The sequence below is a fragment of the Pseudophryne corroboree genome, chromosome 11 (genome assembly GCF_028390025.1).
Source record: "Pseudophryne corroboree isolate aPseCor3 chromosome 11, aPseCor3.hap2, whole genome shotgun sequence".
NCBI lineage: Eukaryota > Metazoa > Chordata > Amphibia > Anura > Myobatrachidae > Pseudophryne > Pseudophryne corroboree.
The window spans coordinates 84,412,242-84,435,752 of NC_086454.1; the positions used below are offsets into that span (position 1 = coordinate 84,412,242).

The 23,511-nt window shown below is 49.1% G+C and overlaps 1 protein-coding gene across 6 annotated transcripts in view; it reads left to right on the forward strand.

Moving 5' to 3' along the window:
- Positions 1 to 23,511, forward strand: part of LOC134968915 (ovochymase-2-like) — a 235,824-nt gene that overhangs the window by 141,573 nt on the left and 70,740 nt on the right. For all 6 annotated transcript variants that reach the window (XM_063944490.1, XM_063944489.1, XM_063944493.1 and 3 more), the window contains 3 exons: positions 8,721 to 8,814; positions 11,716 to 11,847; positions 15,667 to 15,741. In XM_063944490.1, the coding sequence (XP_063800560.1) occupies positions 8,721 to 8,814; positions 11,716 to 11,847; positions 15,667 to 15,741 (301 nt within the window). The remainder of the gene's footprint in view (positions 1 to 8,720; positions 8,815 to 11,715; positions 11,848 to 15,666; positions 15,742 to 23,511) is intronic.

The following is a 23,511-nucleotide window of genomic DNA, read 5'->3' on the forward strand; positions in this document are numbered from 1 at the left end:
CATAAATGCATAAACCTCACACGTCAGATGCATCCACGTGCCACTCAAGCACACTTATCTTATAAAATAAAGACACAACAACTGTAATTGGCGTGAAAGGGGTCAGCTTTTATTTTCTGACTGAGAGGAAGGCCTATTAAATACTAAAACTAAAATGTAGACTTCCCTCTCTAACTAAAGGTGGTGGGGAGAAGAACGGTTAAACATGATAAACGTAACATGGGTGATCAACATCATAATACAGAAAAAAATAGCGATAAAAACATATGTGTGAGGGAGCCTTCTGCCCCAGATGTTCCGGGATCGGCCTCCTGCCTCCATCCCGGACATTGAAAATCAAAAAATCCAAGGAGAGGGGTCGACCTTCTGCCACTACCCCTGCCCACCAACAGTTGCAGGGACGGAGGTACGCTCCACCCCTACGGGGTAAAAAATTGGGCCACCGGCCCCGCCATCCACATATGTTTATACCAATTATATGGACCCCACTTGGTAAAGTGATGCCCGTAAACTAATTCAAAACTATGAAATTTACCTAAAAGTACACCCAAACTTCTAACCTTGAACTCATAATTAAAATTAAGTAACCGTTCAGAAACCGGCCAACTGCCAGGTTACCAACCTGCCACCGAACTCAAAAAGAACCCAAAAAGCAGAAAAACTAACTAAAGGGACCTAAAAAGCAGAACAAAACTAACTAAAGAGACCGAAAGAGAAAAACTACCTAAGGGGACCGAAGAACGTGAATAATGTCCTCCAAGAAGATCAGCATGCCAGCTGGCGACAAATGCACCCCGTCAGACCAGTGCAGTGACGGATCCCGGAAGGAGATACCACCGTGCGGCACGACCAGCCCGCCATGCTGGAGGACAGCACGACCGACAACCGAATTGACCCGCCTCCGAACTAGGTCAATCGCCCCAGGGTTAAAGGCTCCACGCCAAGACCGCCGAGGGACGATGTCTGACCAGAGGATCAGGCAAAACGGCCAGTCAGCAATAAGTTCCAACAGCTGACGGCTGATCTCGAGGCGAATGTCAAGCCCCATGCGGCGCACCAGATCGTTGCCACCCAGATGCAAGACCAAAAACAGTGGATACCCAAATCGGCCAACTGCCGCCCGAAGCCAGTCCCGCAGGCCGTCCCAGCGGAGGCCTCTACGCCCAAACCAGCGCACAGCCTGCAGCTCCGGGAAACCGGGTTGTGTCGCAGGCCAGAGCCGACACGGACAGCCAATAGATGTATGAATGGCCGACAAACCATATAAAGTGCGGATCTAACCGCCGTCCTGTAAAAGAAGGGTGTGACGAAGGTTAATAAATGAAATAAAAGATAGCCTTCTTAAATGGTCAACCTAACTGCGTCCCTAAGGGGGGGGTTGGGCCACCCAATTTGACTTGAGGCAAAAACAAAACTTCGTTAGCCGGCAAAAGCCGTAGGTAAAACCAACGATAAAACAAAAATTCCTCAAGGCCCCCGCAATCGCAAAGTGCAATTGCGACGAGCGGCTGGTCCTCAACTGGGCGCACTGGGAGGAAAAGGTCTGATATAGCGTCTGACTGCACCAGACCTCCACCTACCCAGTGCCCGGACTTCGACTTCGGACCAACCCGCCGCAGCAGCTGCTGAAGCAGCGCTGATGCGGAAAGAGTGAGTCCCATAGTCGGCCGGAGAGAGACCCAGGTACAAAAGACAACGTCCCAAAACCGACCGGAATTGATATCTGGTCAACGGGGAACCGTCACTATGGACGAGCCACCCCTCGGGAGGCGTTGGAGGCCGAAGGGACGAATAAGCCTGGGCCGCGGCAACTGGACAAATGCCCCGCGCACGAGCCCGACCCTTTCGAACCCACTGCCCCCTGCCGGTTACGTCAGTCTTGGAGCGCTGAATCCTGCACCACAAACCGTCGGGGCGTACGACGACGTGGGCTGCCAGCATGGGCGAGGCAGAAGTCCGAGAGACGGACACCAGCTCACCCACCCTGAATGCACCGTGGAAGGCCATCGTAAAGGCCGCCATGAAGAGGCGAACTTCGTATCCCGAGGAGCAAATATTCCTAAGGGATCCCAAAATCCGCCTCAGCAAAGCACCCGTGATTGGCAGGCGAGTATCTGGGAGGGGCGGGACCGCCCGAGCCCAGCCTTTCAACACCCGCTGGAGGAAAAAGGACCTTGTAAAATCTGCTTCCCCCCAAAGCTGCAGAAAGTATGATATACCCGCCAGAATCCTGCTAACAGACGCCCGCGAAATCCCGTCGGAGTACAACATCCAGATGTATTCTAAGAGTAAATCGTGAGAGGTCTTACCACTCGGGCCTCTCTCCAGGAGGAAGCGACTCCACCGCTCCCAGGAGGCCCGATAGGCCGTAAAAGTGGCAGGGGCCAACGACCTGTGGGATAACTCCTCCAATACGGGTGGATGACCTGCCACACATAAGCAGGACAGGATTCCCCTTGGATTAGCGCTGCAGGAGCCAAGCGCCTAAACCGCTGCCAATCGCCGCGAGACAGGGCATCAGCAATTTCGTTACGCACACCAGGGACATGCTTGGCTCGCAACGTAATGTTGTTCACCAAACATAGCAAGACTATCTGCGCAAGGACCCGCAGGACCGGCAAGGACGTGGATTTTTGGCGGTTTATGGCAAAAACCACGCCCAAATTGTCGCACCAGAAGATAACATGTTTGTTATGCAGGGCAACGCACCACAATTCCAGAGCGACCAGAATGGGAAACATTTCCAGCAACAGCATGTTCGTCGTGAGGCCCTTGCTAAGCCAGGCCCGAGGCCAAGGACACGCGCACCAACGGCCCGCGAAATAAGCTCCGAACCCGTAAGCGCCAGAGGTGTCCGTGAAAAGCTCTAGGGATGGGCTAGACACGGCTGCCTCCTGCCAAATACAGATGCCGTTGAAACGAACAAGAAAGTCGTCCCAAATACGCAAATCTCTTCGGATTTCGAGGGACAACCTAAGAAAATGATGCGGGCGTCTAACCCCCACGGTGGCCCGTTCCAATTTTCTACAGAAAACCCTGCCCATGGGGATCACCTTGCAAGCAAAGTTAAACAGGCCCAATAAGGATTGAGCCTGTTTGAGAGTGAGCTTGCCCGCAGCCAGCGCATATAGGATGCCGTCGTGTAAGCGCAACACCTTGTCCGCAGGGAGCCTACACAGACCGCCGACGGTATCGATCTGAATGCCGAGGTAAACCAAGGAGGCGGAGGGCCCCTCCGTCTTTTCAGGTGCCACCGGAACCCCGAAGTGTGCGAAGAGGGCCAGAGCCCCCTGCAGCAAATTGACGCAGTGATCCGAGTCTGATGGGCCGATAAAAAGAAAATCATCCAAGTAGTGCGAAATTCCCCGTTTCGCCCGTCGATTGCTCGAGACACCAGTGGAGGAAAGAACTGAATCTTTCGAAGTAGGCACAAGAAACAGAACAGCCCATAGGGAGGCACCGATCGATGTAGTAGCCATCATCTAGCTTAAAACCCATAAACCGAAAGGCAGACGGGTGCAGCGGAAGGAGACGGAACGCTGACTGGATGTCCAATTTACACATCACTGCCCCAGGCCCAAAAGACCGGATGGTGTCTATAGCTGAATCAAAGGATAGGTAAACAACCCTACACTGCTCATAAGGGATGGCATCGTTAACCGATGACCCCAGAGGACAGGAAAGATGTTGGATCAGTCGAAATTTTCCTGCTGTCTTTTTGGGCACTATGCCTACGGGGGACAAAACCAAATCTGGCAAGGGGGGTTCCCGGAAAGGGCCTATCATTCTTCCTAACTCCACTTCAGCCTCCACCTTCTGGCGGAGCACGTCCGGAAACTCCCGAGCCGAGCGCAGGTTCGTACCCGCCCCCGGGACCCACCCGTCCATGTATCGGCAAGGGGAAGCCCGACGCGAAACCCGAGTGCAAGAGTTGGGCGTCCTCCGGCCTCTGGTACCGTCGCAGCCATGGAATGAGCGCCCGAAGTCTAATTGGGGTGGGAGCTGTGGCCAACGCCAGAGGCCGCGGGAGCACGACTCTGTCGGGTCTGTGGTCCGGAAGCCCCTCCGGTCGCTGGACTGGGACAGTCCATAATCCCGTGGCCCCCGCCACATCTGATACAGGAGTGACGAAAACGACACCGGCCGCCTAAGTCACATCGGGCATTATTAAAAGCGAAGCATTTGCCATGCCCCGCGCGCTCTGAACTGCCGCGAAAGCCGGCCAAACGAGAGGCAGGTCGGTTTGCCCAACGCTTCGCCGTGCCGACTTCCTCAGTGCCGGCCGAACCCTGGGTCAGTTCCGAGCACAATTCCACATCTTTCTTACCGAAGTTGTAGATCTGCCGCCCGTGTTGTTTGCGCCGAAAATCCTCATCATAACGACGCCAGGCCGACCCTTTGTACTTATGGTACAGCATGTGTATGAGGAATTGATACCGCACAACGTTCATGTGTTCGTCCGGGCGGGTCTCCAGGTAACAAGCAGCAAAGATCAACATACATCGCACCCAATTCGGGTAGGACCGCAAAGCGTCCTCGCTGGCCTGGCCTTTTTTCTTAGCTGAAAGTAAGGCTTTGCGATCGTCACTAGTAAGAGCGAAAATATTTACATATTGGCCCTTACGGATACGGTCCCGGACCCGGGGCCTGAGTCCGCGTTGCACGGCCGTATTAGCGCAGTGCACGGTGTCCGATTCCACCGAGACCTTGGAGGCGGACGAGGTTGAATACCGATGCTCGCGCCGTCTGCGACGCTTAACCCTGTGCAAGCCGCCGTCGGAGGACAGACCCTCCGAGGACGTGGAAGCAAGGGGGGAGTCCGTGTCCCGACGCCTGCGGCTGCACCTGCTGCGCTTGCTGGAAACCCTACGCGCACTGCTGCCTTCGCTAGAGGAGCTGGAGTGAGTACCCGCTCCCAAGCCGCTATGGGGTGTAACCGCGCTCCCCCTGGACCAGTCGGGGTCCGATGAAGACTCACCTGCACGAGAGGGAACACCGTCCGTCCCAATGGCCACCGAACGACTCGAGGATGCACCGGCAGACTCCATTACGAAAACGACTTCCGTGGCTGGGGAGACAAAAGAGACATCGTTCCCCAGCTCCCCCACAGGACCCGCAGCCGCCGGGAGCGATGCAGGTGGGGGAACCGTCGCGCCAGGGGACAGAAGCGGGGTAAGAGATTGCGCAATGCTATCTGCCAAAGAAACAGCGGGCCGCCCTAGTCCCCCGGGTACGGAGGATAACAAGGGCGCCACCGCTGACACAACAGCGGCACAAATGGCGGACAGAACGGTGGCGTCCACCAAGGGTGCAGCCGCAGTGGCAGGCATAGGAAAAATCAGAGACGCCACGCGAGTCGTGCGCCCCACGGGAGGTTCGTAAACCCCCCGTTGGAAGCAAGGACCCGGACGATCCCTCACTGTCGGGCATCACGGTACCGCCGTCCCGTGCGAGGAACCTTGCGCAAACCGCCAGCGCCGCGACCTCCTCCTATCCTGAGCATTGGCCGCAGGACGAGAAACCGGAGAGTCGTCACTACTGGAAGGATGCAGCGCGACGTCGGAATGAACGCCGTCCACAGCGACGTCGGCAGGCGACGACAGGACGCTGGGAGGGGAAGAACGGTCGCCCTCCGCCGGTGCCCGCCGACCCCTGATGGGGGTGAGCAACCCCGGGAGGAGCCGCTCGGCCACGGGCGGTGGCAGCAGCGCCAGTCGCCATCCGAGTCAATCCGGGAGGGGCAGGCGCTACTGGGCCATCCACGGCAGGAGGCCAGAAGGGCCGCCCCGCTGCGGGCGGACGCAGAACGCCCCCTTCTAACCGGCCCTGCCCTATCCGCAACAGGCAACGGGGGATGTGCAGCAGCAGAGCGGGGGCGACGCCCCGCTCTGTCAGAGGGGGAGAGCCGGCCAGATGAGTCAGGCCTCATCTGGGCCCCCCAGCTGGCAGGATGAAAATCAGCACGCGCTCGCTGCCTAGACTGCATGTGTCTGGCAGCCGCGCGACCCCCCGCCCACCCAGTAACCCCAGTAGTGGAGCCCACATGTGGCTGGGTGCTGCCCCCCCTGGTGGCCGCAAGCCGCCGATCCACGGGCCGGGAGCTCCGTCCCGGCCCCACGTGATCGGAGCTGCCGCGGGTAGCGCCTAACGACGGGCTCAGGGACGGCAGAGCACCGTCCCTGGCAAGCCGCCGCGTGCGCCCTCTATCCCCCTGCGCTCCGTCCCCCGCCGCGGCTAGCAGCGGGGATAAAGAGTGCACTCGCGGGGGAGCACGAGCGAGCGGGCAGCCGAGCCCGGGCGCGCGCGGCCCGAACCTCACTGGCAGCTGCAGCAGGCACTCCCCGTGTAGGCTGGACATCAGAGGCATCCAGGAGCCGGGCGGGGAGGCCAGCGGTGCGGCTGGGGCGGATTCTGGCGGCCATAGAGAGGATCAGGATGCACAGGGGAGCACAAAGGATAGGAAGGGGAAATATAGGAAAACAGTAGAGAAGGGCAAGGAACATAGGAGAGCGAGTGAAATAAGTATTAGAAGTATGAGAGAGAATAAGGGTATAGGAATACAATAAATGGGAGCAGTACTTGCAGGCCTCACGAGAAGAGCATACCCTCCAACATGACCCGCCCCACTAGGTACAAAATGCTCTGTTTCTGGACTTCCCTCTTAATTTATGATTGCTATCACCTGTGAAGAAACAGCTTTCATATCATTTAACTAGTTCAACACAGGCGATGGAAATCATAAATTAAGAGGGAAGTCCAGGAACAGAGCATTTTGTACCTAGTGGGGCGGGTCATGTTGGAGGGTCTGGAAGAGCTGGAAGAGAGGCAGGAAGTACCCTGTCAGCAGCCTATATGCATGACAGGCCAGCCCCTATACATGATCCAGCCAATCAGCCCCTCGGACCCTCTCTCTACGTTCCTCCCACCACAAAACATTAACCCCTTCCAAGCCAAGGTGATGCATAGAGCAGCGCTGCGGAAGCCCAGACGGTGCGTTTATGCTGCTATGGTCACATTATGTTCCCTACGCAGTCTTTCTGTGCTTAGACTTGGGTCCCATCACCATGATATCTCATTATGGTATGCAATTATTCCAAAATACAGAAAAATCTGATATCCAAAATACTTCTGGTCCCAAGCATTTTGGATAAGGGATACTCAACCTGTACATATATTCACATATTTTTTTTTTTTTTTTGTGTACCATTGACTTGCATGCACGTATGCCAGCATAGGCAAAACAGAAGCAGGCAAGTGTAGACAGAGGTCAGTATTCATGTGATGCATTGATAATGCTGATTATCGCTGCACTGCCTAGCCGCATGCCCACATCTGATTCGCTGTTAGCCTGTCCACCTGATAGTACTTATATCATTGACTGTGGATGTCTTCTTCTATTACTTGAAACTTCCATATGGACTATTGCAGGAAAAAGACAACAGATACTAGTACAGTATTTAATGTAATTTGTATATGAGTATGTATTTAGTTACATTTAAATAAAAAATGTAACGCACAAATAATGTGAATACCATGGTGTTTCAATAAAAACTTTAGGCCTAATTCAGAACTGATCGCACAATAGCTTTTTACGCTGCGCTGCGAGCAGGTCAGAACTGCGCATGCATATGCACCGCAATGTGCAGGCGCGTCGCTCCGGTACAAAGCGGATCGTTACTGTGCGATGGGTTTTACGAAGAATCCATTCGCACAGCCGATTGTAAGGAGATTGACAGGAAGAGAGCGTTTGTGGGTGGCAACTGAATGTTTTCTGGGAGTGATTGGGAAAACGCAGGCGTGTCCAAGCGTTTGCAGGACGGGTGTATGACGTCAATTCTGACCCCGGACAGGCTGAAGTGATCGCAGCGGCTGAGTAAGTCCTGGGCTACTCAGAAACTGCAAAAGATCTGTTTGTACTGCTCGGCTGCACATGCGTTCGCACACTTGCACAGCTAAAATACACTCCCCTATAGGCGGCGACTATGTGATCGCAGCGCTGCAAAAAACTGCTGGCGAGCGATCAGGTCTGAATTAGGCCCTTTATTGGAAAAAAAATGCAACTGACTTGTATATGACACCTTGTAGCATTATTATAGTGTCTACAAATAGGGTATTGTGACTTTACCATGTACTGTGTTCATACATTCTTACCTTTGGACTGCACCTTCCGGAAGAGGGAAGCCAGTTTGGCATTACAGGGGGCATGTCGTGGTGCAAGAGGGTGTGATGGTGTGATTGCGTCATTGTAGCCCCACCCCTGCTCTACAATGCAGCAATTTCCGGTTTAGTGAAGCAGGGCTGGGTCCACAATGACGCAATTCAGCGCAACCCGCATCATCGGTTGCCCGGACCGCCCACTTCACTTAGGAAGCGGGCAAACACGGGCAGGCATTTGGAGATTTCCCCACTTCTCCGGGCGTCCGGGAGCGCCACCTGATATTCGGGAGCCTCCCGGACGTTCCTGGAAAGTAGGCAAGTGTCTTGATGCTATTGTGGTGCACTTGGAAGTCTGACATCTGATGTATTATATGCATAAAAATACACTTCTGTGTGTGCTCACTTTCCTAAGTGCGTTCGGAACGCCATTGTGTAAACTCTTAACGGCGTTCCTGTATGTTCTGCTGTTCTACATTAATTACAGACCATGAAAAGCTCTTTTGTGGAAAGAAACAAGACATCAAATGTTATATATATAGGATGTGTTACCCTTGGTTTTCCAGATCACTTTTTTGGTGTTTGAAGTTGAGCCGAGTAATGGATGCATCTTTGATCGTGTTGTTGTGTATCATAATGTGGCAGGAACCGTGGTGGCAGGTTTGTATGTTACGTTTTACAGCCGCTGTAATATTCATAGTGCATTGTATTGCCAAAATTATCCATGGCAGGTTTCCTTTTTTTTTTTTAAAGTATGTTAGTGGACCATTAACCCCTTGTCCTCCGGAACATCATTCTTCCCGTCTATGGTAGACATGCTATATAGGAACAGGAACTTCCATCTCAAGCTACCTGTGTCTATATTTGCTTAAAGCCACTTAAAGTTTCTATTAGACAAACCACTTTTGGGAGCCCAGGAATTTGGGGTGTGGTTCATCAAATCGACAGTGTCTAGGTCAACAATGTTTAGGTCGACCACTATAGGTCTACAGTCACTAGGTCGACATGGATGGAAGGTCGACAGGGTTTCTAGGTCGACATGTGCTAGGTCGACAGGTCTAAAGGTCGACATGAGGATTTTTATTTTTTTGGGTGTCGTTTTCTTCGTAGAGTGACCGGGATCCCAAATTAGTGCACCGCGTCCCCTCGCATGGCTCGCTTCGCTCGCCATGCTTCGGGCATGGTGCCTTCGCTCCGCTACCGCTTCGCTCGGCACACTTTACCATTCCAATCGTAGTCCACGTGGATCGTTAAGTATGAAAAAATTCAAAAAAGAAAAAAATTTTGAAAAACTCATATCGACCTTTAGACCTGTCGACCTAGCACATGTCGACCTAGAAACCCTGTCGACCTTCCATCCATGTCGACCTAGTGACTGTCGACCTATAGTGGTCGACCTAGACACTGTCGATCTTCAGACCGGATCCCGGAATTAGACCTGGCCCAATGTACCATTGGGCTATTGGGAGGCATGGAATGGTAGTCTGGTAGAAAGTATCAGTCCATAATTTACCCACCGCATTGCATCATGTGACTGAGATGTTCAACAGTATCACAAATCACAATACACTCCTGTGAGTGCGGTTAGTTACAGATATGTCCTTACTTAATGGTTGTCCATACATGATATAGCGTGAGATGCCTGGTGCGGCATGGAGGAGCAGCGTCTTGGGGTTATTCCGCAGCAAGATCTGCGTCCATCTGCTCACATGCTGGAGGCTGCCCAGCACAGGGCAGGCCGCCCAGCATGTGTGTGGCGCCGCTCCGCGATGCTTTTGCAATTTCATTGCAAACACATTGATTAGAGGACGACCCCTGCCTGTGTAGCCTGGCTGTGTTGGCAGGTAGTTCAGGGCCTTTTTTTTTTTAAATCTCAGAGCGGCTGCGTGTGACATCACACAGCCACGCGTTGAAAACGGTCTGGACATGCCTGTGTTGTCCAGACCGCGCACAGTAAGCGACACGGCACCCCCCGACGCCCGCGGCTGTCAGTCACTATGCGATCACATCTTTCCGGGAATCGATGGTATGGTGACGGTTGCACATGCGCACTACTGCCAGTGCATGTGCGTACACCAGATGTACAGCCCCCTTAGTGGCATCACAGACTAGGCACAAGCCACTGGCAGTATACCAGAGACACTGGGCTGTGAGTGTAACGGCACAGGAATTGGTTATACACAAGTACAAAGTTGGAGATAAAGCACAGCGGAACTTAACGTGAGAAAAATCTGCGGCCGCTGCAACGCAGCACTTTGTACACAAGGCCCGATTCAGACCTGGTCGCTGTTGTGCGCATTTGCACAGTGCCCGATTATCGAATGACTGCGTATGCGCCGCAATGCGCAGACGGAGAGCCCAAACAGCGACAGAATGGTGCGAAAATTTATATTGCGCGGCATACACAAAGTGATTGACAGGAAGCGGGCGTTTGTGGGTGGTAACTGCCCGTTTTCTGGGAGTGTCAGGAAAAACGTAGGCGTGCCCAAGCGTTTTCTGGGAGTAAGTCCTGGGCTACACACAGACTGGAATAATCATTTGATAGTGAGTTGCGAACGGATTTGCAAACGTCTGCTGCCTGGCGAAGTTTTCGCACGGTGTACACATGCATTCGCACACTCGCACGGGGCGGATTTTCAATCTCCCTGGGCGGCGACTATCTGATCGCAGCCCTCTGCAAGTTTACAGCACAGCGATCAGGTCTGAATTAGGCCCAGATTCATACAGATGTACAAATGTCACACATCACATTGATCTGTGTAAGCTGCCAATACAGTTTTGTTGCTTCTATGGCCCTCATTCCGAGTTGTTCGCTCGCTAGCTGCTTTTAGCAGCATTGCACACACTAGGCCGCCGCCCTCTGGGAGTGTATCTTAGCATAGCAGAATTGCGAACGAAAGATTAGCATAACTGCTACTAAATAATTCTTTGCAGTTTCTGAGTAGCTCCAGACCTACTCACAGATTGCGATCACCTCAGTCCGTTTAGTTCCTGGTTTGACGTCACAAACACGCCCTGCGCTCGGCCAGCCACTCCCCCGTTTCTCCTTCGTTTTTCCCTGACACGCCTGCGTTTTTTAGCACACTCCCGGAAAACGCTCAGTTACCACCCAGAAATGCCCCTTTCCTGTCAATCATTCACCGATCAGCAGTGCGACTGAAAAGCGCCGCAGGATCCATAGCAAAACTGCTAAGTTTTTAGTTAAATAACTTAGCGCATGCGCTCTGCGTACCATGCGCATTTAGCAACAAATCGCAGCATAGTGAAAATCGGCAACGAGCGAACAACTCGGAATGACCCCCTGTGTGTTTTTTATTATGCAAATAAGATGCACATTTTGAATGAAAATGACGTTCTGTGCGGTAACTGGCACACCGAGAGAGGGTGTTTGGCACTGGCTGAAGCAACAGGTAGAAAGGACACATCTGACCTTCTTTATGGAAATGTGGTTTTTTTGTAGTTACTGTATTGTATTACGCAATGATGCTTTAATAAGGTCCCAGGTGCAGGTGTTTTGATGATGATATTCTGTATACAAGTGATAACTTTCTATTTCTGTAGGAAAGTTCTGTGGATTCGCACTGCCTGCTCCGGTTCTGAGTACCTCCAATGTCATGCAGATAAAATTCACCTCTGACACAGCTGGCAACTACATCGGGTTTCGAGCGGTTATTTCGTTTGTACCAATATCTAGTAAGAATTTATTTTATTTTAGGTCTACCAGAAGCAACTGACCCTCCAAGATGACCCGTTTCATCAGGTACAAAATGAACTGGTCCTGGACTTCCTCTTAACCACTGCCTGGCATGGTCAGATGCGACCACACCAGCAAGTGTTTCATCTGACGGTCTACTCTAGGCTGACCATACTGTATTATCCATTTAACCTGGGACACTCATGTATTACACAGGTTCTGTGGTTTCTTAAAATCAGGTGAAATCCAGGCTACCACAGAACCTGTATAATTCATGAGTGTTCCAGGTTAAAGGGATAATATGGTCAGCCTATCTGACCTGGTCGCACAGGATGCGACCAGTCAGATAAACAGTGTTAGCAGCTGCAGGGAAGGGAAACTTCCCTCCGCTGCTGCTGTCCCCTCTGGTTCCCTGCACCCTCCCTTCAGTGTTGCCTTGCTGCCGATCATTGCTGAGAGTTGCCGTGCTGCCGATCATTGCCCCAAGCCACCTCCTGTATACCTGGCAGCTGTCTTTGAAGTAAAAAGTATCGTTGCGATGGTCACGATGTTCTGATGTTACCGAACTTCCCGTTGTTCTGATGTTTGAGGAAATTTTTATTTATTTTTTATTAAAAAAATTTTTTTTATTCTTTTTACTAAAATCATTTTGGATAAGGGTAAATTCATGTTCTTTACCTAATTCACTAGTAAAAAAAAAAAAAAAAACCGACGATTTCCAAGCGATTTTTTTTTTGGGGGGGGGGGAATCGTCAGTTAAGTGATTAATTCATGATTGCAGGCACCTGTGTCGAAACACCTTTCTTATCAATCAACCTGTTCAATACGGGTGACAGCAATCATACATTAGGAGAGAAGTAGAGGAGCAGAGCATTTGTACTTGATAGAATGGGTCATGTTGGAGGGTCTATAGCCAGTGGTTCTCAACCGCGGTCCTCAAGTATCCCCAACAGGTTATGTTTTCCAGGTCTCCTCACAGGATTGCAAGTGAAATAATATGCTCCACCTGTGGGTCTTTTCAAATGTGTCAGTGAGTAATGAATACACCTGTTCAACTGCTGGGTGACCTGGAAAACATGACCTTTGGGGGTACTTGAGGACCGAGGTTGAAAACCACTGGTCTACAGGACAGTTATTACAGAGGTTCTCAAACTCGGTCCTCAGGACCCCACACGGTGCATGTTTTGCAGGTAACCCAGCAGGTGCACAGGTGTATTAATTACTCACTGACACATTTTTAAACCCCTACAGGTGGAGCTAATTATTTCACTTGTGATTCTGTGAAGAGACCTGCAAAACATGCACCGTGTGGGGTCCTGAGGACCGAGTTTGAGAACCTGTGAGTTATTATATAAATGAGCATTTATGTAGAACTCCATTGTATGTTACTAAAGACTGCTGGCAACTGCATAAATCAACCCAAACTTTGAGTGCTTGCTTCAAGTGTGTGCGTGTACGTGTGGGGACTATTAGGGGGGAAAAAAACAGTGAAATGCTTTAAAATAACACTAATGTGTACAAGGTCTTTGAGATACACTAATGTGTACTAGGCCTACTTTAGACTATTAGTGTGATTTGAACGATGATCGATATGAATGATGATCGATATCGTCCAAATTGGCTTGCACTGAAAAACAATGAAAAACCGACGATGAACGACCACGGGGACGCACATCATTCATCGTCCGTGCCTCCATACTAAATGATATGAACAATATATTGTTCATTTCTGAACAATATCATTCTTAGATATCATCCAGTGTGTAGGGCCCATAAGTCCAGGGGTATTCAACATACGGCCCTCTAGATGCTGTGGAACTACACAAGCCAGCATGCCCTGCCACAGTTCTGCTGTTAGAGCATGGTAAAACCAAGGCATGGCATGCTGTAATGTATAGTTCCACAGCAGCTGGAATACTGCATATTGAATACCCACTAATCTGTGTGATTTGTATAGGTTCATGCTCATATATACATTTTATATCTCCCACAAACTCCACAATGCTCTCCTCTACCTCACCTGTCCTGCCCCCACCTTTTTTTTTTTATTTTACCTTCACCTCGCTCTTTAACTTTCTTAACTTCCCAGTGCAAACCCCACAATCTCCCTTTATCTTTCATACGGGATGTAGTTAATTTCCTGATGGTCAGAAACCTACCAGGGAGGTAGGGGTTAGGGATGGGGGGGTAATACTCATTGAATGCCGTTCCATCGGATGTCTGTGCCGGAGCTGCTTCACTCGTGACCGCCGGGACCGAGAAGCCACCGCTGCCGTCAGGAGCAGGTTTGTGACTGCTGGGACATCAGGGACAGTTTGTCGAGATTCCATCAGTGTCCACAAGATGGGTGTCATAGTGCTTAAAGTGGTCCTAGAGAGGTGGTGGAACTCAACCCCCTCCCCACGGTGCCCATGTAATAAAGGTATTGCGCGCGCCTATGGCGCGCTCGGCAAAAAGGGGGTGTTGTCTCAAAAAGAAAGGGGCGTGGTCACACAATAGTAATAATGCCCACAGGGACACGCACAGAGAGTTCAGCAGTACAATTTGCCGTGTCGGGTCAGCAGTCCAGAGTCCGGACTACATCGGCTTTCACCGAATCCCGATTAAATTAGCAGCAGGTTGTATTATGCGGCCTGTCCTCCTGGGTAAACTGTCCAGGGAGTGCGAACAGAAATTAGAGTTAACTGCTGCCTCAGAGCTTATTGCAGGTCTCTAAATGGATACCTTCAGGCACCTTACCCAGGAGAAGAAGCTGAGCAACTCAACCAGCGGCTAATTGAAGGTTTGTGACTCACACTGTAGGTGTATGTGGTTGTACAGATGACCAATTGTTATTCATTGCGTATGTTACTCAGATGATCTCAAGTAGGGTGGCCAATCCTGGGATTGGGATCGGCGGGATCCCGGGATTTATGCCAAAAATAGGGCGGGATTCAATCCCGGGATTGGAAACTCCAATCCCGGGGATTGTGGGATCAGGCGTCCCTTTAATACCAGCAGCGCTGAGCGTCCTGAGAACGCTTAACACTACCCGGCTCCCTCCTCTCGGCTACCCCTGCGCAGCGTGACCTGTGACTCCAAGGTCATGATGTGCAGTCACCAGGCTGTCACCCGCCGTTGAGCCTGATGGTGAGGCGGCCGTCACCCACCGCCTGCTCCCGGCTCCCCCTGCAGTCATTGCGGTTGAATGAAGTGAGAAGGCTCCCTCTGCAGTCACCGCGGCTGAATGAAGTGAGGCGGCTCCCTTTGCAGTCACCGCGGCTGAATAAAGTTTCCCACCCTCCCATCCCTGCACAGTTTGGTGAGTTGATGTATGTCTGTGGGGTGGGTGGGGAGAGGCTGGGCGTGGAGGACGGGCATACGCAGCCAATCCTGGTTGTCCTGGGAATCCCGGGATTGACCATTTTTCATTCCCGATACCAGGGATTGAAAATATGGACCAGGATTGGCCACCCTAATCTCAAGCAAGGTTTCGGTGAAAACCCATCAAAATTGGTGCAGTAGTTGTCGAGTTAAACCCACACATACATACAAACGAATCATTTTATATAGAGAGATAAAGCTGTGCATTGCAGAACGTAGCCGTATCACCAGTGACCACTCCCATTCCCGCTGGTGACATGGCTTTGTTTTCACTCGTTGGAAAATCTGCCCATTTATTTAGAATCAAATCTGCCGCTAAATAATACAGTACTGACTGAAAAAGTGTTAATGTTCTTTTTAATGAAAAAAAAAATATTTGTGTAATTTATTTTATTTAGGCGAAAAAGTTGTTTGTTTCTCAAATAATTACCAAAGTTTTGCCCCTAATGTCACAGCTTCTATTAGGAAGAAGACACTTGGGAGAGGATATAGTCGACCACGAAATACCCAGGCTGCAATGGAAACCTATGGTATGTACAGTCCTAGTCTGTGAGATAAGTGTTTGTTCTCTCCCCATCATATTTAGGGCAGCAATACACAGCTACTGTAGTGTACATGATCATTTGGTTTTACCTCCAAATCTTCATACAACTCCATCTAACCTATATATTCATTAACACTTTTTTACATGGAGCATGCTTACTACACAGTGCTATATAGAGAATTTTCCAGCAATTCACACCAGTGGAGCTAATTGATCTACCAGTATGTTTATGGAGTGAGGGAGGAGACCAGAGTAACTGCAGGAAGCCACCAAAAAACAGGAAGTACATACATGCGCACAAATATGGCCTTGGTCAGGAATTGAACTGAAGACCTCAGAGCTATGAGGCGGTAGTGCTAAGCACAAAGCCAACTGTGCTGCTTGGTTGTATTCCCCATCATTGATCTGGCACAATCTGGTCTTCCACGCTTATAAAGCATATATCCTTTAATACAATAACTGTGTATGATACCTAAGTAAGACTGTGAAAGCATATATCCTTTAATACAATAACTGTGTATGATACCTAAGTAAGACTGTGAACGTTGGCTCTTTAACAAGACCTATATTGCATAATTAAAAACACATGTATATGTCCAAATAAGTTCCTCATGTAATTTACACCACAAATCAATATTTTAAAATAACTTGGCCAAATACTCTGTGTACCCTTAATCTAGCTCACAATATACATTTACAGTACAATGCCATATACAGGGATTTTACAAACATGTGTAACAGAACTACAGTATACAGTACTTTTTCCTACATGTCGCATACACATCGGGTCACTGCCACCCCACCCCCTTTATGTTTGGAATGGTCCCAGTACACGTTGACGGTCAAGGCAGACCCCAAAATCCTGCACCACAATTCACCTCCAACAACCACCGCATGCCTTGTGGGAATTCCACCAACGTTCAGCTCACTAACAGATGACCCAATGCTCTGCTGTAATTGCCTCTATATAACTGTACGCTATCCAGGTTCGTTAAATATACCAGTTCTCATGTACAGCAAAAAATAAGATTTTACTTACCGGTAAATCTATTTCTCGTAGTCCGTAGTGGATGCTGGGGACTCCATAAGGACCATGGGGAATAGACGGGCTCCGCAGGAGACAGGGCACTTTAAGAAAGAATTAGGAATAGAGATGTGCACAATTTTTCGGGTTTTGTGTTTTGGTTTTGGGTTCGGTTCCGCGGCCGTGTTTTGGGTTCGACCGCGTTTTGGCAAAACCTCACCGAATTTTTTTTGTCGGATTCGGGTGTGTTTTGGATTTGGGTGTTTTTTTAAAAAAACCCTAAAAAACAGCTTAAATCATAGAATTTGGGGGTCATTTTGATCCCAAAGTATTATTAACCTCAAAAACCATAATTTCCACTCATTTTCAGTCTATTCTGAATACCTCACACCTCACAATATTATTTTTAGTCCTAAAATTTGCACCGAGGTAGCTGTGTGAGTAAGATAAGCGACCCTAGTGGCCGACACAAACACCGGGCCCATCTAGGAGTGGCACTGCAGTGTCACGCAGGATGGCTCTTCCAAAAAACACTCCCCAAACAGCACATGACGCAAAGAAAAAAAGAGGCGCAATGAGGTAGCTGTGTGAGTAAGATAAGCGACCCTAGTGGCCGACACAAACACCTGGCCCATCTAGGAGTGGCACTGCAGTGTCACGCAGGATGGCCCTTCCAAAAAACACTCCCCAAACAGCACATGACGCAAAGAAAAATTAAAGAAAAAAGAGGTGCAAGATGGAATTGTCCTTGGGCCCTCCCACCCACCCTTATGTTGTATAAACAGGACATGCACACTTTAACCAACCCATCATTTCAGTGACAGGGTCTGCCACACGACTGTGACTGATATGACGGGTTGGTTTGGACCCCCCCCAAAAAAGAAGCAATTAATCTCTCCTTGCACAAACTGGCTCTACAGAGGCAAGATGTCCACCTCATCTTCACCCTCCGATATATCACCGTGTACATCCCCCTCCTCACAGATTATCAATTCGTCCCCACTGGAATCCACCATCTCAGCTCCCTGTGTACTTTGTGGAGGCAATTGCTGCTGGTCAATGTCTCCGCGGAGGAATTGATTATAATTCATTTTAATGAACATCATCTTCTCCACATTTTCTGGATGTAACCTCGTACGCCGATTGCTGACAAGGTGAGCGGCGGCACTAAACACTCTTTCGGAGTACACACTTGTGGGAGGGCAACTTAGGTAGAATAAAGCCAGTTTGTGCAAGGGCCTCCAAATTGCCTCTTTTTCCTGCCAGTATAAGTACGGACTGTGTGACGTGCCTACTTGGATGCGGTCACTCATATAATCCTCCACCATTCTTTCAATGGGGAGAGAATCATATGCAGTGACAGTAGACGACATGTCCGTAATCGTTGTCAGGTCCTTCAGTCCGGACCAGATGTCAGCATCAGCAGTCGCTCCAGACTGCCCTGCATCACCGCCAGCGGGTGGGCTCGGAATTCTGAGCCTTTTCCTCGCACCCCCAGTTGCGGGAGAATGTGAAGGAGGAGATGTTGACAGGTCGCGTTCCGCTTGACTTGACAATTTTCTCACCAGCAGGTCTTTGAACCCCAGCAGACTTGTGTCTGCCGGAAAGAGAGATCCAAGGTAGGTTTTAAATCTAGGATCGAGCACGGTGGCCAAAATGTAGTGCTCTGATTTCAACAGATTGACCACCCGTGAATCCTTGTTAAGCGAATTAAGGGCTCCATCCACAAGTCCCACATGCCTAGCGGAATCGCTCCGTGTTAGCTCCTCCTTCAATGTCTCCAGCTTCTTCTGCAAAAGCCTGATGAGGGGAATGACCTGACTCAGGCTGGCAGTGTCTGAACTGACTTCACGTGTGGCAAGTTCAAAGGGCAGCAGAACCTTGCACAACGTTGAAATCATTCTCCACTGCGCTTGAGACAGGTGCATTCCACCTCCTATATCGTGCTGAATTGTATAGGCTTGAATGGCCTTTTGCTGCTCCTCCAACCTCTGAAGCATATATAGGGTTGAATTCCACCTCGTTACCACTTCTTGCTTCAGATGATGGCAGGGCAGGTTCAGGCGTTTTTGGTGTTGCTCCAGTCTTCTGTACGTGGTGCCTGTACGCCGAAAGTGTCCTGCAATTCTTCTGGCCACCGACAGCATCTCTTGCACGCCCCTGTCGTTTTTAAAAAATTCTGCACCACCAAATTCAAGGTATGTGCAAAACATGGGACGTGCTGGAATTTGCCCAGATTTAATGCACACACAATATTGCTGGCGTTGTCCGATGCCACAAATCCACAGGAGAGTCCAATTGGGGTAAGCCATTCCGTGATGATCTTCCTCAGTTGCCGTAAGAGGTTTTCAGCTGTGTGCGTATTCTGGAAACCGGTGATACAAAGCGTAGCCTGCCTAGGAAAGAGTTGGCGTTTGCGAGATGCTGCTACTGGTGCCGCCGCTGCTGTTCTTGCGGCGGGAGTCCATACATCTACCCAGTGGGCTGTCACAGTCATATAGTCCTGACTCTGCCCTGCTCCACTTGTCCACATGTCCGTGGTTAAGTGGACATTGGGTACAGCTGCATTTTTTAGGACACTGGTGACTCTTTTTCTGAGGTCTGTGTACATTTTCGGTATCGCCTGCCTAGAGAAATGGAACCTAGATGGTATTTGGTACCGGGGACACAGTACCTCCAACAAGTCTCTAGTTGGCTCTGCAGTAATGATGGATACCGGAACCACGTTTCTCACCACCCAGGATGCCAAGGCCTCAGTTATCCGCTTTGCAGCAGGATGACTGCTGTGATATTTCATCTTCCTCGCAAAGGACTGTTGGACAGTCAATTGCTTGGTGGAAGTAGTAAAAGTGGTCTTACGATTTCCCCTCTGGGATGACCATCGACTCCCAGCAGCAACAACAGCAGCGCCAGCAGCAGTAGGCGTTACACGCAAGGATGCATCGGAGGAATCCCAGGCAGGAGAGGAATCGTCAGAATTGCCAGTGACATGGCCTGCAGGACTATTGGCATTCCTGGGGAAGGAGGAAATTGACACTGAGGGAGTTGGTGGGGTGGTTTGCGTGAGCTTGGTTACAAGAGGAAGGGATTTACTGGTCAGTGGACTGCTTCCGCTGTCGCCCAAAGTTTTTGAACTTGTCACTGACTTATTATGAATGCGCTGCAGGTGACGTATAAGGGAGGATGTTCCGAGGTGGTTAACGTCCTTACCCCTACTTATTACAGCTTGACAAAGGCAACACACGGCTTGACAAATGTTGTCCGCATTTCTGTTGAAATACTTCCACACCGAAGAGCTGATTTTTTTGGTATTTTCACCAGGCATGTCAACGGCCATATTCCTCCCACGGACAACAGGTGTCTCCCCGGGTGCCTGACTTAAACAAACCACCTCACCATCAGAATCCTCCTTGTCAATTTCCTCCCCAGCGCCAGCAACACCCATATCCTCCTCATCCTGGTGTACTTCAACACTGACATCTTCAATCTGACTATCAGGAACTGGACTGCGGGTGCTCCTTCCAGCACTTGCAGGGGGCGTGCAAATGGTGGAAGGCGCATGCTCTTCACGTCCAGTGTTGGGAAGGTCAGGCATCGCAACCGACACAATTGGACTCTCCTTGTGGATTTGGGATTTCGAAGAACGCACAGTTCTTTGCGGTGCTTTTGCCAGCTTGAGTCTTTTCAGTTTTCTAGCGAGAGGCTGAGTGCTTCCATCCTCATGTGAAGCTGAACCACTAGCCATGAACATAGGCCAGGGCCTCAGCCGTTCCTTGCCACTCCGTGTGGTAAATGGCATATTGGCAAGTTTACGCTTCTCCTCCGACAATTTTATTTTAGGTTTTGGAGTCCTTTTTTTACTGATATTTGGTGTTTTGGATTTGACATGCTCTGTACTATGACATTGGGCATCGGCCTTGGCAGACGACGTTGCTGGCATTTCATCGTCTCGGCCATGACTAGTGGCAGCAGCTTCAGCACGAGGTGGAAGTGGATCTTGATCTTTCCCTAATTTTGGAACCTCAACATTTTTGTTCTCCATATTTTAATAGGCACAACTAAAAGGCACCTCAGGTAAACAATGGAGATGGATGGATACTAGTATACTTATGGATGGACGAGCGACTGCCGACACAGAGGTAGCTACAGCCGTGGACTACCGTACTGTGTCTGCTGCTAATATAGACTGGATGATAATGAGATGAAATCAATATATATTATATCACACTAGTACTGCAGCCGGACAGGTAGATATATTTATTATGTAATGACTGATGACGGACCTGCTGGACACTGTCAGCTCAGCAGCACCGCAGACTGCTACAGTAAGCTACTATAGTAGTATGTATAAAGAAGAAAGAAAAAGAAAAAACCACTGGTAGGTGGTATACAATTATGGATGGACGAGCGACTGCCGACACAGAGGTAGCTACAGCCGTGGACTACCGTACTGTGTCTGCTGCTAATATAGACTGGATGATAATGAGATGAAATCAATATATATATTATATCACACTAGTACTGCAGCCGGACAGGTAGATATATTTATTATGTAATGACTGATGACGGACCTGCTGGACACTGTCAGCTCAGCAGCACCGCAGACTGCTACAGTAAGCTACTATAGTAGTATGTATAAAGAAGAAAGAAAAAAAAAACACGGGTAGGTGGTATACAATTATGGATGGACGAGCGACTGCCGACACAGAGGTAGCTACAGCCGTGGACTACCGTACTGTGTCTGCTGCTAATATAGACTGGATGATAATGAGATGAAATCAATATATATTATATCACACTAGTACTGCAGCCGGACAGGTAGATATATTTATTATGTAATGACTGATGATGGACCTGCTGGACACAGTCAGCTCAGCAGCACCGCAGACTGCTACAGTAAGCTACTATAGTAGTATGTATAAAGAAGAAAGAAAAGAAAAAAACACGGGTAGGTGGTATACAATTATGGATGGACGAGCGACTGCCGACACAGAGGTAGCTACAGCCGTGGACTACCGTACTGTGTCTGCTGCTAATATAGACTGGATGATAATGAGATGAAATCAATATATATTATATCACACTAGTACTGCAGCCGGACAGGTAGATATATTTATTATGTAATGACTGATGACGGACCTGCTGGACACTGTCAGCTCAGCAGCACCGCAGACTGCTACAGTAAGCTACTATAGTAGTATGTATAAAGAAGAAAAAAAAAAAAAAACACGGGTAGGTGGTATACAATTATGGATGGACGAGCGACTGCCGACACAGAGGTAGCTACAGCCGTGGACTACCGTACTGTGTCTGCTGCTAATATAGACTGGATGATAATGAGATGAAATCAATATATATTATATCACACTAGTACTGCAGCCGGACAGGTAGATATATTTATTATGTAATGACTGATGACGGACCTGCTGGACACTGTCAGCTCAGCAGCACCGCAGACTGCTACAGTAAGCTACTATAGTAGTATGTATAAAGAAGAAAGAAAAAAAAAAACACGGGTAGGTGGTATACAATTATGGATGGACGAGCGACTGCCGACACAGAGGTAGCTACAGCCGTGGACTACCGTACTGTGTCTGCTGCTATATAGACTGGATGATAATGAGATGAAATCAATATATATATATATATAATATCACTAGTACTGCAGCCGGACAGGTATATATATTTATTATGTAATGACTGATGACGGACCTGCTGGACACTGTCAGCTCAGCAGCACCGCAGACTGCTACAGTAAGCTACTATAGTAGTATGTATAAAGAAGAAAGAAAAAAAAAACCACGGGTAGGTGGTATACAATTATGGATGGACGAGCGACTGCCGACACAGAGGTAGCTACAGCCGTGGACTACCGTACTGTGTCTGCTGCTAATATAGACTGGATGATAATGAGATTAAATCAATATATATATATATATATATATATATAATATCACTAGTACTGCAGCCGGACAGGTATATATATTTATTATGTAATGACTGATGACGGACCTGCTGGACACTGTCAGCTCAGCAGCACCGCAGACTGCTACAGTAAGCTACTATAGTAGTATGTATAAAGAAGAAAGAAAAAAAAAAACCACGGGTAGGTGGTATACAATTATGGATGGACGAGCGACTGCCGACACAGAGGTAGCTACAGTCGTGGACTACCGTACTGTGTCTGCTGCTAATATAGACTGGATGATAATGAGATGAAATCAATATATATATATATATAATATCACTAGTACTGCAGCCGGACAGGTAGATATATTTATTATGTAATGACTGATGACGGACCTGCTGGACACTGTCAGCTCAGCAGCACCGCAGACTGCTACAGTAAGCTACTATAGTAGTATGTATAAAGAAGAAAGAAGAAAAAAAAACCACGGGTAGGTGGTATACAATTATGGATGGACGAGCAACTGCCGACACAGAGGTAGCTACAGCCGTGGACTACCGTACTGTGTCTGCTGCTAATATAGACTGGATGATAATGAGATGAAATCAATATATATATATATAATATCACTAGTACTGCAGCCGGACAGGTATATATATTTATTATGTAATGACTGATGACGGACCTGCTGGACACAGTCAGCTCAGCAGCACCGCAGACTGCTACAGTAAGCTACTATAGTAGTATGTATAAAGAAGAAAGGAAAAAAAAAACCACGGGTAGGTGGTATACAATATTATATATATATTATATACAATTATATA